This window comes from Parasteatoda tepidariorum, chromosome 3 (genome assembly GCF_043381705.1).
Source record: "Parasteatoda tepidariorum isolate YZ-2023 chromosome 3, CAS_Ptep_4.0, whole genome shotgun sequence".
Classification (NCBI taxonomy): domain Eukaryota; kingdom Metazoa; phylum Arthropoda; class Arachnida; order Araneae; family Theridiidae; genus Parasteatoda; species Parasteatoda tepidariorum.
Genome location: NC_092206.1, coordinates 7,356,439 through 7,374,861, shown reverse-complemented (window position 1 = coordinate 7,374,861; position 18,423 = coordinate 7,356,439). Strand labels below are relative to the sequence as shown.

Genomic DNA, 18,423 nt, shown 5'->3' with positions numbered 1-18,423 from the left:
CAAATATCTCCTTCTATATATACATATAATAATAATCAAAATTTATCTAAATAGTTTAGACAATTAATAAATGTAAAAAATAAAAGGTGTACAGATATCATTTCATAAGCACACCTCCTGCAAACATGATAGAGTATTTATTTAAATTTAAGAATAAAGGTTTAGGTAATAAGCTTTTTGAGATGTCTCTTTTTTTAAAACTACATTTAATCTGATAAATATCGTATTAATTCATATACAGAATATTTAACAAGATTTTTCAACAATGAGGCATTTTTTAATTAATGTATAAACAATAGTTACATTCCTAAACCCAACTAAAATAATGAAAGACTGATATATTAATGTTTATGTCTTTTAAATAGTTAAATGATGAATAAAAATAATTAAAAACTTATTCAGTAGCAATTACTTATAATAAAATAAATTATGGAAATATTTTTTTGCCCTTGACATTTTGCATTTTTTAAAGCAAATTAAAAAAACTATATAATTTTTTTTTAAAAATCATGTTATCAACATAAAGCAAATATTTGCAATTTTTCAAATGAAAAAAACATCTTCGGAACATAGTTTACATAAATATATATATAATAACATAATAAAGATAAGAAGGATACAGGAAGAAAAATAAGTGCTATTTATGGCACATAAGCTGCAAGCATATAGAACTCATAAAATAAGTTAAAAATATAGAGAACACATAGAAAAAGATGAAAAGATTTTTTAAAGGAGAAGAAAAAATATTAAAACAGAACTAACCTCAACTTATCTATATATATAAAAATCTCTTGTCACAGTTTTAGTGGTTAAACTCCTCCTAAGCGGCTGAATCGATTTTGATGCAATTTTATATGTATATTCAGTAGGTATGAGAATAGGTTTATAACTAATTTTTTTTTCATTTTTTGGACAGATTTAACGTATATTTTAAATATATCTTTATTTAATCATATTCCAATCCAAACTAGACATAGAAACCTGATAAATCAAAAAGTAATATTCACGCACGTTGCAACAATTCACTTTAAACTCTAATACTTATGCTCGCCCTTAAAAGAAGAGCATCAAATATATTTGCAAGTATGTGAATAAAGGCAGTGATATGGCAGTATTTNTGCTTTAAAAACAATTTTTCACAAAAATTCTTGCTCATATACAAATTAAACCTTGAAATTTTTAATTAAAAAAAACATATTATAATGATGTAACTATACAATATAGATAAAATTTTTTATGACTAACAATATAGCATAATAAGCAAAGCAGTAATAAATATTAATGAAAAAGTAAGAAATTCTAACATTCTTTAAATTAAATTTATATAAGTTACTTTTTAAATCCTACAAAATAATATATTAATTTATTTTTTAAAAACAGATTGAGTGACTGATTCAGAATTTTTCAAAAACGTTTTATATATGTTTGTCATAACCCTATACGCATGTCAACAAATTCTACAAACTTTGTTTTGACAATCAATAGGACAAAGATAAAAATTTAGCCTGCATTTTCATTGACTTTATGCCATTTTTAAATAAATGACTCTTTAAAGAGAAATCATCCATAAAAGCTGTGTAATATTTATTTTTGTTTTATTTATTTATTTAAGTTCTAATAAGGAATTAATCGTAAACTCAATGCACGGAAACTACAAAATCACTGATCTGAATAAAAGTTTTGAGAGGTGAATGCATATCATGCACAGGTCTTCTGTTTTACAATACTAATTAGAAGGGGAAAAAAAAGCCAGAGAAAATACTTTGGTTTTATTTTACTTAATACTGCTCAAAAATTATCTCCTTTAAAAAAAAAAGGAATTAAGTTTTATTAAAGATTAAAGTTTAATTCATTATTATTATAAAAATAAAATTTTGTTTAAAGAATAAAAAATTTTGAGAGACAAATAATCACATTGTAAAAGAACATAGTATAATTATTACCTTGCATTGATATGGCAACTGCAATTTTGTTCCTTTTTTCCAAATGACTGACAGTTTGAATTTTGATAAGGGTTCTGAAAATTTAAAAAAGAAGTTTTTTTCACAAAAAACACTGATAGAAACTAAACATAGAATTCAAGCAAAACAATATAATAAATAATAAATAAGATGCAACAAAATTTTTAAAAATATACATAAAATAGAATTAAATAATAATAAAATAATATTGAATGTTCTAGACATTCTTTTTAAATGGGGAGAAAATTATTACAAATGTAATCGACATAAATAAAAAATTTTAAAACTTTAAACAAACAAATCAAGTAATAAATAAATTAGGGTCATTTATATATTTTATCGATACTGCACTGCATAAATAATATCATTTATAACTGCTTCAAATATCATAAATAGGGGTTTAAATCGTGTTTCAGAAATTTTTAACTCATTTTAAAAGCAGCCCTAAATTAGTGGTATTAGCAATCAAGACTTCAAGTATCAGTTGTAATGGGCCAGCCAGGTGGCTGAGTGGTCACTATGTCTGACTGCGAAACCAATAACTGCGGGTTCGAATCCTGCTCAAGACATGGATGTTTTTCTCACTGTGTTACCCTCTGTTGCATGTGATGAGTGAATGTGCCCCACCCTTTGAACAGGTATCTGTGGCAGTGTGGTATGGGTAATGTTGCTCACCTCCGTGACTTTGGTCTCAAGGTGCTCACTAGGCATCGCAAAATGAGCAACACTTCCGGCACCTTCAATGATAAGTTCACTGCCTGCCGTTATATATGTATAAAAAGTTTTGTAATGGAAGGGTCCCTGTAGTAAGGGGAGGTAGTGTTAAAGAGCTAGACTGTAAAAACCATAATTGAGAACTTAATTATTAATGCAAAGAACATAGATAAGAAAAAATCAAGCAGATTTCAAGAAATTACATAAAATTCATAACTGTAGCATAATATACAAAATATTTTTCATATAGGGATTGCTCAACAAAATACACAACTTTATTACATTAATAACTACCAATGGACTGCAATATTTCCCTAAAAACTGCATATGGTCCGTATGATATTACACTAATAACTATAAATGATCTGTAATTACTGATAGTTAAAAGATTTTTAAACTAATTTAAAAAGAGAGTTTTGAATAAAAATAAACTGAAAAATTTAGAACAAAAACGATGAAAAAAAGAAAGAAAGAAAAGCTTTAAAATGATTGCTATAAATGAGGCTCGCTTCATTATGTATAAGTCATACTTATTTAAATACTTAAGCAAGTAATAAATTGCATTAAAATTCTATTTCAATAGGGATTTATTTAGGAAACTTACTCACTTTTAAGGAATATTCTAAAGTGCACAAAAACAAGGAAAATTCCTATTAAACCAGTAAACCATGAGAAACTGGCAAAATCCAGTTGACAATTCCAGTAGAGTTGACAGCTATGCAATATACTCATTTGGTCTTATGTTACAAATTAATAACTTATGTTTCTTTGTTTGCAATTTATATAATCTAAACAGGGTGAGTGTTTTGCTTATGAGCCAATTTGTATTGACATTTCTCCTCAATATACATCTTTCACATTGATTAATAAAGAAGAAAAAGAGTTTAAGACCAAGTAAAACAGATCAGAAAAAAAAGAAGAAAAAACATTTAAGCATCACAAGTACTCATCAGTCAAAGGTTGTTTACAAGTAGCTTAAAAAAGGGATTATAATTAAATTTATCACCATATATAGTTACCATTTTAAAGGAACACATATTTTCTGTACTTGGTTTTGAAAAAAGTTGGGGACCAGACGGACTTTTTGAATCTTCCAAAACCTCTCTCACTAATGTTTTTAAATAAGTTTTGTCAATATAGGTCTGAGAATTATTAACTGAAAAAAAAAGATTAAAAAAATTACAGCCACTGAAAATAATAAATGTTTGATTAATAAATTGGTATTTCTAATTTAACTATCATTATTCTTAAAAATAATAATGACATTTTATAAAGTTTCTTGTAATTATCATTATCACTTAAAGGATAGCCAGAATCAAGTTTAAGTAGGACATGATAGACTTTCTTTATACGGAAAAAGGTTCTCTCAATAACATTATGCGAAAAACTATGACTGCAGGTTAATACTGTTGATATAGATTGCAATATAATCAATAATCACTTTATTTAACAAAAAAAAAATCTGCATATCATGCAAAATATACCTAAAAATATAATTAAGTTAAAAAAGAATATAAAAGATTTAATAAGTATCAAAAATAAGCTGAAATATATTTATTTAAAGAAAATGTTGCTTAAAATCAATTAAAAGTAAGTAACTATTTATTGGTTATGACAAATAATATCATTTAAAGAAAGTTAATTCTGCTGAAGGCATCACATTAAAAAGTAGGAGAAAAAACCCCAACTTAACAGAAGTAGGTAGTGGAATGGCAGAAATTTTAAATGTTATACAGTTAAAGAATTAAAAATTGTCCAATTTAAAAATCTCAATTTTTTTTATCTTTAAAGAAAAGTTCAATTAAGTAAAAACTGTTAATGTGCTGATATTACAAATCACAAAAAAAGAATAATATTTATAGAGAAACTGTAAATAATTTTTAATTTTTTTTAAAGATTTATTACAACAGTTGGTTCAGTAAAGTTTTAAAATATGTAAAAAATAAGAGTCACTTCTTATTATTGTTTATCATTTATCAACTAGTGTTTTAACAATTATTTTAGTAAAACATTTTTTTTTAATATTTTGACATGCTAAATATGAAGTAGTACCAGATTTGTAAATGACATATATCTTTTTTTCTTCTTCTATAAGACAAAATAAAAACTGTTTTGGGTTTTGAATAATTTTCATTGCAATTTGTCAAGCAAGTGCACAGAAAAAGGAAATAACTGCTAATGATGCCATTTAAAAATAAAAAAAATTTTAAAAAATAAAATAAAACAAGTTTTTAAATACAAAACAGTAAAATTTTAAATAAAAGTAAAAAGGTCACAAAAAAAAAATCATAAAGAATCATTTTTTAAAAATTAGTACCTTCTGCAAATACTGATCTTTCAGGGTGATGAATTCTCATATTCTCATTTCTGAAACAAAATAATTATCAGAAAACACTTGAAATGATAAAATACTCATATATATTTCTTGCCTTAAATCTTTATATGCTATAAAAAAATTTAACATTAAAAAATATGATAAGTCGCTCTACCTACAAGATAGAGGATGTAACTTTAAATTTCCTTAAATATGGTTGAATTTTAGCATCTTAACAGTAAAAGTGCATACTATTTCAAATTTTAATGAAACAGAATGAAATTTTTGTCAACAACTTGTTTATTAATTTATAAAGAGAGACTATGTCTGTGTGAAAAAGACAGTACAGCTGAAGAAATTATTCTACAAATCTCTGAACTTATGTAAATAATCCTACAGATATTATTGAGTGTTTGCTTGCAGAAAAGTGTTTACTAATCTTCACTACAAAAGGTAAATTTATTTAATTTTACTCTTATAGTTATACCCTAATCAAAAAGTTACATTTATAGTTTAACAAAAAAATTTATTTGACTGTAAGTTACGAAATTTTGCATGTAATTTTGTAAGTTATGAAAAATCACAAAGTAAGTATTGTAAATCAATTATTTTCTATTTAATGTATAATTATTATTCTGAATTTTTCTATCATAAAACAAGTAACTTAATGAACAGAATAAAAACAAACTTATAAGACATACTGATTTAAACAATAAAATAAAAACATTTCTTAGAAAAAAAAGTGGATTTTTTTTTCCTTAAAGAAAAATTTATTTATTTGAACTAATTTATTTATATTAACAAATGATTAATAATGATACATTAAAAGTTTTTTTATGGATAAAATTCATATTTATAAGATTTGAATTAACATAGTAAAAATACAAACTTACAAAATATAACAAATTATTAATTTTAATTATTAACTACAAATTATTAACTTACAAATATTATTATTATTAACTTACAAATTATTAACTTACAAATTATTAATTTGGAGTGAACTCCAAATTAATAATTTATTGAATGTATTTAATCATTTTTACAGTTAGATAAAAATAACTAGTGAATCGATCTTTAATACAAAGAAAATTGAATAAACATCAGTTAAGGCAAGTTAGAAGTCTTTTCAATATGAAAAATTAAAAAAATTATTTGAAACAGTAAAACAAATAATATTCTTAACAGCATTGAACTGATCTTATAAATATTTATATGAATTAATAAAAATATTTGCATCAGGTAACATGCATTGTACATTAATTATGTACAATAAAAAACACATTCCAATTCTGTAATATTGAAAGAAAACTTTTTATTACAAAATTAAAAGCTTAAAACTTCTTTTTGGAAAAAAAATTAAAGGTTTAAGAGGACGCCATACTAAGGGAGAAACTTTTCATGGCAAATTCTCTTTCCTCTCCATTACTAATTTAAAAGAAAGAAAAAGTGAGTTCAGGCAAACCTAGAGTAACACTGAAGTTTCATTTGCTGGAAAAAAAATCGAAATGTTAAAATGCAAACAAATTATTGGAAGAGAACTTCGCCGTTTCGTAATCCTAAGTTATCCTCTCATGATTTATTTTCATTTTGATATTATGAAAATTTCTTTTCAGTACTAGGTTTGTCTGAACTCACTTTTTCAAAACTTTAAATTAGTTATGGTGGTGAAAGAGAATTAGAGATGAAAATTTTCTCTCGTGGTATGGCGTCCTCTTAAGGGGAAAAAGAAAACCATTTAGTTCTCATATTTATCAAGAATCTAACTAAGTTCTCATAATTATATTGTCTTGATCTATGTTGTAAATTGAATGATAAAAACGTAAATAAAAATGTATAGAAAAAAATTGGAATACGAGATAATTCTGAGCACAAGTTTCCTATGCCCATATTAGGAATGCAAATTTACCTTTTAGAAAGTAAAGAATCAGTAACTATCTTATGGCGTTGAAAAGGTGGGGGAATTTTAGTTGAATCATCTTGAAATTCTGTCATTTTACATCCAGTGTCTTCATCATACTAAAAAATGGAAATATTTCTGAATAATTTATTTTAATAAAAGTTAGGTTATTTAAAAACAAGTATTAGTTTCAGAAATTAAGAATAAATAGGCATTTGTAGTTTCAAGTACTCTTGACCCTTTCTTAAAGAGAAAGAAAATCTGGCACATTGTTTTACTAAAAAAAGAAAAGAAAAAAGAAGATAATTCTTGACATATCTTTCAAGCGAAACAAAGCATAATTAAGTCCATCACTTAAAGTTTTTCTTAAAATAAAAATAATTTGCTATTAAATAAGCACTGGCTTTATTTATTTTTATTCTTAGAAATTGCTTAAGGATATTATTTGAAAATAAAATAAGCATCTTCATGAAAAGAATGCTTAATCTATTATACTATTCTTGAAATTTAATACTCAAAAGTAACTAAATTTTTAATGAAAAATATCAATTTTAAGCATATTTTAATAGTTATCTATCAAATAACTATACAAACCTTTGCATTATCAATCTAAAGTTAGTCTCAATTTTTGATAGGTATTCCATATTCACAGCAACTTAATTGTTTTTGAACTTGAAATATTGCAGAACTTGGATGAGCAGGTCTTTGTGTACCAAGTTTAATTCAAATTGAAAATAATAAAGTATAACTGTATCTCTCAAAATTAATCCATTAAAAATGGAATGATTATAGTGATATTGGCTAAACATGCATTATGTTTATGATTATGAAACTTACCTCTGTAATTTCTTCGAATGAAATGTTCGAATTTTCTTTATAGCTTTTGTTATAAATACTAATACTGGGCAGCTTCTGAAATGATCAATTTAAACATTAATAGAAAAATTTTGAAAACCAAAGATCATGGTCTACACTATTTGGAGAACACATGCTTGTCTACCTTTTGTGTTTACAGATGCTAAGTCTGTGGGACAAATATATCAGAAATCAAGAATATGTTTAAACTATTTTTCATTTTATATTTTGTACTGGAAAGAACTAACAAAATGTAACTTGTTTTGCTTTGATTAAAACTTTTTCTACATAAATTTTGTAATTGAAAAAGTTACAGCAGTTATAGTTGTAACAAAATATATAGTTGTAACAAAATATATAGTTGTTGCTATAGTTGTAACAAAAAACACAAGTCTGTCAAATACAAACATCGATAATAAATGGGATACAAAGTTTGCAGTTAAAAACTCATATTTTACTTATTGACTAAGTGTTAATGGGATGGAAAGTATTCTTTGTTAAACATTGCAAATGAATCGCAATAATCTCAATCAATGAATTCTCAATAATCTCAATTTGGGGCAAACAAAAAATAAATAGATAACTACAAAACATACTGAAATTATTTCATAAAATGTGGAGTTAACATATTGATCATATTCCTTTATTTTTAATTTTTATTTTATTTTATACAAGTGCCATTAATACATTTGAAACAAGAGTTGTCCCAACAGCCTGGCATTAGCCCAGTGCCCTGCATTTTTAGAGGACCTTGTGCCAATTATATTTAAAAATTATTTCAAGTAACGCAGCTCACAAGTACAGTAACAATCAGTACCTTCACAGTAACACACCAACATTGAATAATAATAGAGTTTCCAAACATAATAAATATATTTGAATTACCTGTATAGTAAGTTTTTTGGCCCCTTCTTTACAAACAATGTGTAACAAATTATTGTTCTCCTTATTAGTTTCCTTTTTATTGATCTCAGGAATATTTTTGACACCAGAACATACATCTTTTTGACTTGGTAAAGAGAGAGGTATAGCTAAAGTAAGGGAATTAACAAAGTAAATAATTTGTTATATTAATCATATAAAATGTAATAAACAGTAGCAGTTTCAATTTACAGTATTACAATATATTAGAGATTTTAGTCCAGAAAAATTACTAGAGCCATTGTGCAAAATTAATATGATAAAAATTAATTAGAAGTTTTTATAGAAGGTCACGCAAATTTTCATTACTTAAATAAACTTGAGGGTTGTTTCCTCTTGACCTGAAATTCACAACCTACAGCCCATGAATTAAAAGTTGTCTTGAAAATTTAAGACTTGGTCCTTGAACAGTTTTAAATGCAAATTAAAAAATTTAAGAAAGTTTAAAAAGTAAAAAAAAAGAAAACCTGTTTTTTTGACTTCCAGGAAAAATACTGCCATTAGGAAAAATACTTTCTTTTCTTTCATGCCTTTTTTAGAACTTTGTTGAATTTGATTGTGACCATTTTATCTAGCAAGTTTGACTCATGGTGCATTCAGTGTTTACAAACAAATGCAATTTTTTACAAATTTAACAAGAAAAGGAAGGAAAAAAAAGAAACTTCTAAAAGTAAAAACAGAGAATAAAAGAAATAATTTTAGAAATCCAATTGTTACAAACACTTTAATGTGGTACTGCATTAGTAATAGTAAATAGAATAATAGTAAAAGTTAACTTTTGAGGAGAATGAAAATTTTTCAAACCCCCTTCTCCTATTTATATGTCTATAGGTAAGCATAATAAACTGCTTTGTAATTTAGATTCAATTAAATGCCTTACTAGATGCTAGTTATTTTTTATTTTCATTGTTTGCACAGAAATTATACATTAGTTTACTTTTTTTAGGATTATAGTTTTTTTGGTTACTCCTTTCTTGTCCTCAACGTATTTTTTAAACTGTTGAGAGAAATGAGGAATGATAGATAGGGGAATATGCTAGCTTGAAAAACGATATACACAAGTATTAACAACATAATAATAAAAACATTTGTGACAGAACCATTAAAACAGCATGACATAAATGAGAAAATGAAAGATGTAGGAACTGTATCAACTGTAGTTTAATAATAGTAATCATAATGTAGCTGTAGAAGAATTTGTTAACACTTTAATTGAAATATTGTAATCATGCTTGAATCAGTAAATCATAAAATTAATCCAATATAAATGACACTGGTTTTATTCAGCATTTAATATTAAATATAGCATTTAATATTAATAATGATGATACTTATGTCTTACAGATTTTCAGAATCATGCTAGCTGAACATTAATTTATCAATTGCTTCTGAAATTTTATTTCCAAAAAGACAGATATTCAACAGAGCAAACTTATCAAATGCATTCAAATTGTCAAAACGGAAAATTATTATTTTTCTAGCAATTGAAACTGAGGTGGTCTGACATTTGAAGTTCTATCAATTTCTGTTTTTTCATGCGTAATAAAATGCACTGGACTATTATTCTTAATACATTAATACAGATTTCTTTCCCTTGTGTATAAAATTTTGTAAAATATTATGCATTCTTAAATCATTGATTATGAAGGTTTTGAAAAATATATTTCAGCATCACTGTTTCCATGTACCATTATCCGCATACCATATGCTTAACAAAACACTGCTATTAAAGAACATGCTAAAATTTTTATTATAGAAATAACATTTTTTAATTTGTAATAAAATTTAAAATGCTAACAAAAACTAAAAATGATTAAATATGTTTTTTGATTGATACATAATATAATATTAGATATTACAATAATCTTAAGAGAATTACCATATGCTGAACGCCTCTTTTGCAATTCCCATTGTTGCTGCTGTAACTGAGATTTATAGTGATTCAAAAAGTGAATATGTTGAATATCAAACAATCGATCTATAAAAGAAATGTACAATAAAAATAGAGTGCTTAAAAAAATCAGCTATTTAATTTTTAAAAATTTTTTTTAAAAAAAAGGAGTATATCATTGAAAAATTAAGAAAAAAAATAATATGGATTTAAACAACATTTTTATTCAAAATTATTTAAATTTTAATTAAGCTTTCAAAACATAGTGGAATAAAATTCAACATTTTTACCAATTTTACACCAACTAATGCACAAACAATATAAGTTTTCAGTATTAACTTAATACATTAAAATGGTTATTGCAGAATCGTAGTAAATTGATCCAATATAATCATGCACAATACAAAGATTAAAGTATTTATTAAAGAATGGTGAACATTAATACCATGTTTTCCGAATTCCCAAACTCCAAATTTTATTTTTAACTTCAAAAATTCTCCAAATTTTAGAATTTAAATATTATTTTTTAGGGTTTGAAATAAACCTGGTAGGTAAGAGATAAGGTAAGGTGCAGCTAAAAGAAACATGTTTCTAACTATCTAAAAGCTTTATTTTGTTTGAATTGCTTTAGATAAACGAAATTATCAATTTAACCAAATTACATAGATAAAAGTTGTATATACCAGTCGTACATAAAACTTGTATAACCTAGCAAAAGTTTACTGATTCCAATTTCATAATATGTACATTTAAATGAATGATAAAAATATTGTAATGACACATTACACTAAAACATATTTACAGTATTAGACTATGACATTTTCCGTATTTAAAAAATAGCAACAAATTATACCATGCTTCCTTAAAGTATAAGATAATAAAGTTCATAAAAATCATACATATGTTGTACCTTGTGGTTTGTCCCAAGGCAGAGTAGGATAAGAAAAACTAACTATCTGTGCACACTATCAAAAGTATCTGCAAACTCTTAATATTCCTTGATAACAGAATTATTTTATTCTAAAAATGTCATAAACATTATATACTTTTAAATATCCTAGCCCTGCATGAAAAACAATATAAAATATACAAAGAAGATAAATAACAAGTCATAAATAAATGCAAAGAATATTTTTTAAAAAAATATTTATTATCCAAAAAATTTAAAAATAACTGCAAATGTATTATTATATCTGTGCCTCAATGTACAATTTACTCAACTCTCTCAAGTTATAGTCACCACATGGTATAAATAAAATCAAAATTGTAGTCAATCAAAATAAACCATTATTATTTTCTAATAATTAAAAATCTTTTCCTTGACAACCAAATAAAATCAACTAAGAAATTAATATTTAGAAAATGAAAAGAAAAGTTGCTTTTAAAATTAATCTCTCACCAAACATCGATTCAATGCTTAAGATGCTAATTTTAATTGCCATATCATTGATAGGTTAAAGTTATAATCAGATTTTAAAATGATGTTAATAATATTGCAAATATGTTCTAAAAATTCCCTCTTATCAAGGTTCGACTATATCTTATATATTTACGTACTGAAGATAAGATACTTATTAATTAAATTGGAACTTTCATTTTAAATTAACATTAAAACACCAAAGTAACAGATTTAACTCACCATCGCAGGTTGACTGCTTTGTTAGCTCTTCATTAGGTTGTATAATAGAGTCTAGCGGCTTTTTGAATTTGGATGACTTAAACTGTAAATATGAACCAAAAATAAGAACTTTTAAGAAATAGTATAATAATCACAATAACTTATTTCAAAGAAACATTTTCTCTTGAATTAAAAAAAAGATTAATGTATACCAGCTATTATTACAATCATCAGCAATTTTATCAAACCCAACACTAATAGAAGATTATGAAGCCTTATTTTAACAAACTTTCTCCACATATTTTTTGAAGCATAAATACAAAAAATAATAAATGTTATAGAGTTTAGATTATAATGAGAATAAATTTTTGAAGAAAAATGTCCTTTTAATCATTTTAAAGCTACTTTTAATTTTTAGTATATTCTCAGTGTTTTCACTACAGCGCGAGAACGCGAGAATCTCGCATATTTTTTTCTTTTCTCGCATTAAAAAATGATTACCGCGAGAAATTCGCGTATTCTATAAATCAATTTCAAAATTCGCGAAATTCTCGCATTTTGGAAAAAGTTTCGAATTACGTCATTTAGAATAAAATCCGTTTCACTTTTCTTCCTGGATCTTCATTATTTTCAACACTTGCCCCGTTATCTAGCTTCCCTATTTACCAGTAGGTATTGTTCAGAACCTTTTCGAACAACAGAACACAAGAACACAACCCCTCCGAACCACGGAACCCCTTTCAGAACACATTTCTCTGCAATCACGTGTTTACTGTAGGTATGGTTTTTCATGTAAGACGCTCAAATTTTTTTATGCACTAATGTAAGATGGACAAATACCTAGTAAAGGCAAAATCTTCTATGATGATGCAGCAAAAATATTCAATGCTTTAAAAAATAGAAGACGTTAAAAATGTATTATAATAAAAGAAATGATTTTTTTTCCAAGTCTATTTGTATTTTTTCAGTTTTTGGAAATATCACTTAACTTTCTGAAAACTCACCCTGTTTTTGAGAAAGGGTGAGAAATTCTCACCCATTTTTCTTCTATGATGAAAACACTGATTCTTGATACAAATAATTTTTGTTACTGTTTTAATTAAGTAATTTTCTAAATAACTGGAAATATAGTTTGGTCTAAAACTAGACATTTTTATTTTTAACTGAAAAATAGATTTTCAGATAAACAATAAGCAATTTTTTTTCTCAAAACCAGAAAATAAACAAATAAATAATAAGAAAAAGTCTGAAAAAAAATAATGTTGATATCATTAAAATTAACTGGAAAGTTATATTGAATTCCATAATAATAATTCGATTTGAAACTTGGAAGTTGTAGTACAAATATTAAGCAACTACATATGACAACAAAGAGTAAAACAAACAACCGTTTGCATTAAAATATAAATATGACATACAAAGTAGATTAAATGACTTTAAAAATTTTATAAGATGGGAAGAAAAATATTTCATCTTAATAAAATAAGCAAAAAGCAAATAAAAATGTTCTATATTAGTATAATACACAATCATTGTTTAATGCTAAATTAAATCTGATTTTAAAACTATTAAGCCAACTTCACACACATCTTAAATTAATTAAACAAGACACAGATAATTTGAATAATTTCTGTAACTAAAGTTTAAAAGATGTAACCAAAATAAAAATAAAAAGAATTTACAACAAAAGCAAACATTGAAAAAATTATAGGTTAAAAAAAATAATCTTTCATTTTCTGTTCAATAAAGAAATATTAGTATAAAAGAAGCAATTTAATATCTGATTTTTTTTTCTAAATAAAAACATCAATGTGAAAAAATAAATAAAATATATGACTTTCAGACATAATTTTTTTTTCTAAATAAAAATATAATTGATTAAATTAAAATGAATTACCCCAGGAAACTGACATATTAACTAATGTAAAAACTTTACTTGCTCACATAATTAAAATTGCATAGTTTGTACAAACATAAACTAGTAATATTATTGCATAACGGATTCATTTTGATTGTTATTTTTTATTAAGTGAATCATTAAAGAATACAGGAATCATAATACAAAGAAATAGATAAATCAGTTACATAAAACAAAATATATATTTATAAAAATTTTTTTTTTGAACATTAATTTTATTCTTTGGAAAAATTTATTTCAGGAGGACTTTTTACTTTCAATCTCTTTTTAAAAGTGGGTCAAATTTTTTAAGCATCATTTTCTTCTTAAATGACATAAAATTATTATTTTTTTTAAATCAAGTGATTCAACTCAAACTTTGTTACTTATTTTAATAATTTAGTTCCATATCAGTTACCTAGTTTTAAACATTCCAGTTTTTTGATTAAATAAATAAGTACCAATTAATAAACATATAACAAATATTAACTTAAAAAAATATAGATGACTATAATAAATGAAGATTATAAAGCAGTAACAAATATAAAAATAAAACTTAATAAAATTCTACACAAAATTTGTTTCATTTTATTTTTAAATAAAATATTAGAACAATTTTAAACAGATAAAATAACCTAACTTCAAATTATATATATATATATATATAAACGAANGAGAAAAAGGGGGGGGGGAAATAATAAGTAAAAAAAATAACAAACAACAGTTTAAAAAAAAGGATGAAATTTTATTACAAAAAAACCCGAAGAAAAAATCTTTTCATCAGCCCACACGATTATATCAGCAAAAAAGAGTGCTTTCTGATATTGTATCAATAAAGCCAAAGCAAAATATATTAATACAATAGTGTGAGGAGCACTCAAAAATTTTTTTTACAAAAATTACAACAAATAAAATAGAACACAATAAGTAAAAATAATATGTAAAAACAGAAAATAAAATAAAAAACAGTATAAAACATAGACTATAAAGCGAGTAGCGAAATCAGATGTACTTACATGGTACTTACATGTTTTTGCAACAAGACTGCCAGATTACAAAATATGAAAAAAATAGAGCAAATTGAGTGTAACTAGAGGGTTTTACTGTGCCTTTCTTACTGCACATTATCTTCATTTTGAACTTATCTAATGAGTTCTGTTTACTTGCAGCTTATGCGCAATAAATGAAACTTATTGTTTTTCATAACTTTCTTCGTGTTTTCTTGTATTTATATATATATATATTTATAATATCAGTACAACGGAAAAACATTTTGAAAGCACAAATTAATTCAAAAAAAAAAATATATATACCAATATTTTGCAGGAAGGCATACAGAACACAGATGTTTACGAATTCATTAAAAGGAAAATAAATAAATGAACTTGCAATTAATCTTTGACTTTGATTACTTTTAAACTTATTGTAAAATAATTTAGTTCAGAAAAGAAGAAGAAAAAGAAAGATATCAATGTTTTATAAACATTAACTTAAAATAAAAATTTATACCTGATAATATAAGCAAGATTGGCAACAAAAGATATAGCATGAATATGAAGGTAAAACATTAACATAGTAAACAGAACAATATAAGCTACTTTTTAACACACATTAATAAAAAATGCTTAAACCTTTTGCTTAATGACTACATTTCCGATCTTTCTTTGACTTTCTCTAAGGATTCTTTCTGATACTTTTGCATTTTCTTCTTGGCTTTCTTTATAAATTTGTTCCTGGATGTTAACAATGCACAATATTAAAAATTAAACTTCAATTATTAAACTTTAAATTTCAAGTAGATATGATTTTAATTTCAAACATATAAGAACAAAATGAAAGAGGAAAAATGAAATTACTTGGATAAAGCTATTGGTAAATGGCAACTTATAATTTTTCCTTAGATGGCAAAAGGTTCTGTTTCGGTAGAATTTTAATTTTTACATTTTATATTACACTTATGTATACCAATTTTAAAAGATAGTCAAATGACATACAATCATAGTTGTCAATCTCACAATAAATAAATAATAAACAAATAATATGTGTGTAAAAAAAATCTTTACATGAAATTCTTTGTTCACAGGAAAAATCATCTTTAAGAATTAAAAAACTTTCTAAATTACTCTTCCTATAGGTAATCTGAGAAATTTTTCAGTTTTTCTGACAAAACAATCATAATTCCTTGCAAACATGTCAATTTTGAATAGAAAAAAAAAAAAATTTCTCAACTACCGAAAATTAACTAAAAATTCAACTTAAAAAAAAAAAAGTTAAATTATACTTTCTTTCTTTATTAATAAATGTCAAATAAAATTTTTTAAGAGTGTTAAAATAAGATAGCACATTTTTAATACAGTAAGCTATATAGTAATTTTTTTTTTTTCTTAGTTGCACAGTTAAATGCAGAAATTGAGATTTAAAATTTTTTTTTGCATATCAAAAGGAAAAAATATGAAACAAGAAGTTTTGAAGGAAAAGACAATGAAAAGTTTATTTGGCCCATAAATTATTTGTTTATTCAATTATTAAAAGTTTTTACTCATTAAAAGTTATTAATCATCCCTTCTTAATATTATTCTCTAGAATTATTATGACTTGATTTCTTTTATTATCACTTATTCCGAAATAAAGGTATAAAACTAAAAGTGAATTTATTATGTAAGGTAAATCTGTAATATTAGACTACGTAAAATTTTTTGAAAAATATTTTGAATACTGTGCGTCTTAATATGAGAAATTCAAGCACATATAAGAAAAACAACAATTTTAAGGCTTTAAACATAAAGGTAAATTAAAGCTTTACAAAATAAAATAAAAATTCTTACCCAGTTTTCTCTTTCCACTCTTAAAATATTTTCCTCCAACAGTCTTTTTAAGTGTATTTCATCCATTTCCAATCTGAATATAAAAATAATTTTTTGATTAAAAAATGGTTTTTGAACATTTAACTAAATCTTGAAGGGGGCAAGAATAAGATTTAGTGTAGATTTGCCCGTTTTATTTAAACAAAAAATCTTATAATTTACAATTTATATTATATTACAAAAATGCATGCATTTATAAAAATTTAAATTTTTTATAATTACATGCTATTTTGAAATAATTTGCGTAATTTAATAGGCCCTAAAAAAGAAAGTTTCATCAACAACAGCTGAAAAGATTTAAATTTGTTATTTTCCTTTAACTATGATATGATGTATGAATGAATTGTGTTAACTTCAACTATCAATCGAGTTGGGCTTAATATAAATAGAAATTAATTACGTAATGTGATTATTTGAGTAATCATAGAAAGTTTTCATGCTAAATAACAGTACCATGGAAGAGGCTCTGTCACCATTTTTGTACTTAAGATAATATTTTATCATAAAAATACTAACTTTTGAAACAGAAGCAACTAAAAACGAAGTTAACAATTCAGCGCCATTAAATATACAGACAATATATACGTATTACAAAATTATTACAAGCATTGAACTTTATTTTGAAACATACCAAAGTTTCAAAACAGTGTAGCAGGAAAAAATTGAATTAATCAATGTTTTTCTATAGAAATTATTACGCATTTAAATAGAAATATCAACTTACCGCTCAAATACAAATTTGTTTACAAAATGTCCAAAATTATCCACCTGATACTCGCATGCATTATATTTTGGCACAAATGATCCTAAAACAAAATTTAATCTCGCATGCAAAATCACAGCGTACGTTTTTAATGCGAGGGCCATTCTCACTGCATATGATTTACAGGCCTGTCCCATTGGATGCGAATCTAAGTGACGAATTTTTTGCAGGTAACTATTTCCCACCAAAGTAGGGTTTTTTAGCATAGCAAAAAAAAATTTCGGGTAAATTTGAAAACTGAATGAGATTTTTTTGTATCAGAAAAAAAATGCAAAATTTCATCCAGAGAGAATGGTTCTTTTACGCATTTCTTCTAACCAGTTTTTAACCAGTTATAGTTGTTGTTGTTAATTTACGTCGCACTAGAGCTGCACAATGGGCTATTGGCGACGGTCTGGGAAACATCCCGGAAGATGATCCGAAGACATGCCATCACAATTTTGATCCTCTGCGGAGGGGATGGCACCCCCGTTTCGGTAGCCCGACGACCTGCGCGCGAAGTCGAGCACTTTACGGTAGCACAGTTTAACGAGGACCAATACCGCACACCCTCGGTCCCTACGCAGACCGATCCAAGTGGTCACCCACCCGCACACTGACAGCAGCCAGTGATGCTTGACTTCGGTGATCTGCTGGGAACCGTGTCTTAACGATCAGTCCACTGCGGGACAACCAGTTATAGTATTTGTTTATATTAACAAATGGAAGTCAGAAAAAATATTAAA

The 18,423-nt window shown here is 25.2% G+C and overlaps 1 protein-coding gene across 4 annotated transcripts in view; it reads right to left on the bottom strand.

Moving 5' to 3' along the window:
* The window catches only part of LOC107455484 (uncharacterized), a 383,034-nt gene that overhangs the window by 572 nt on the left and 364,039 nt on the right, over positions 1 to 18,423 (bottom strand). Inside the window, exons 1-11 of one of the 4 annotated variants that reach the window (XM_043041968.2) lie at positions 17,660 to 17,819; positions 16,897 to 16,969; positions 15,703 to 15,804; positions 12,196 to 12,277; positions 10,545 to 10,643; positions 8,630 to 8,775; positions 7,727 to 7,801; positions 6,899 to 7,008; positions 4,993 to 5,042; positions 3,695 to 3,831; positions 1,928 to 2,017 (exon numbers count right to left, since the gene is read on the bottom strand). In XM_043041968.2, the coding sequence (XP_042897902.1) occupies positions 1,940 to 2,017; positions 3,695 to 3,831; positions 4,993 to 5,042; positions 6,899 to 7,008; positions 7,727 to 7,801; positions 8,630 to 8,775; positions 10,545 to 10,643; positions 12,196 to 12,277; positions 15,703 to 15,804; positions 16,897 to 16,969; positions 17,660 to 17,802 (1,095 nt within the window). In that variant the 5' untranslated portion in view covers positions 17,803 to 17,819 and the 3' untranslated portion in view covers positions 1,928 to 1,939. Of the gene's footprint in view, positions 1 to 1,893; positions 2,018 to 3,694; positions 3,832 to 4,992; positions 5,043 to 6,898; positions 7,009 to 7,726; positions 7,802 to 8,629; positions 8,776 to 10,544; positions 10,644 to 12,195; positions 12,278 to 15,702; positions 15,805 to 16,896; positions 16,971 to 17,566; positions 17,820 to 18,423 lie in introns of those variants that run through there. The other 3 variants (XM_043041969.2, XM_043041971.2, XM_071178289.1) reach the window with 3 other exon arrangements.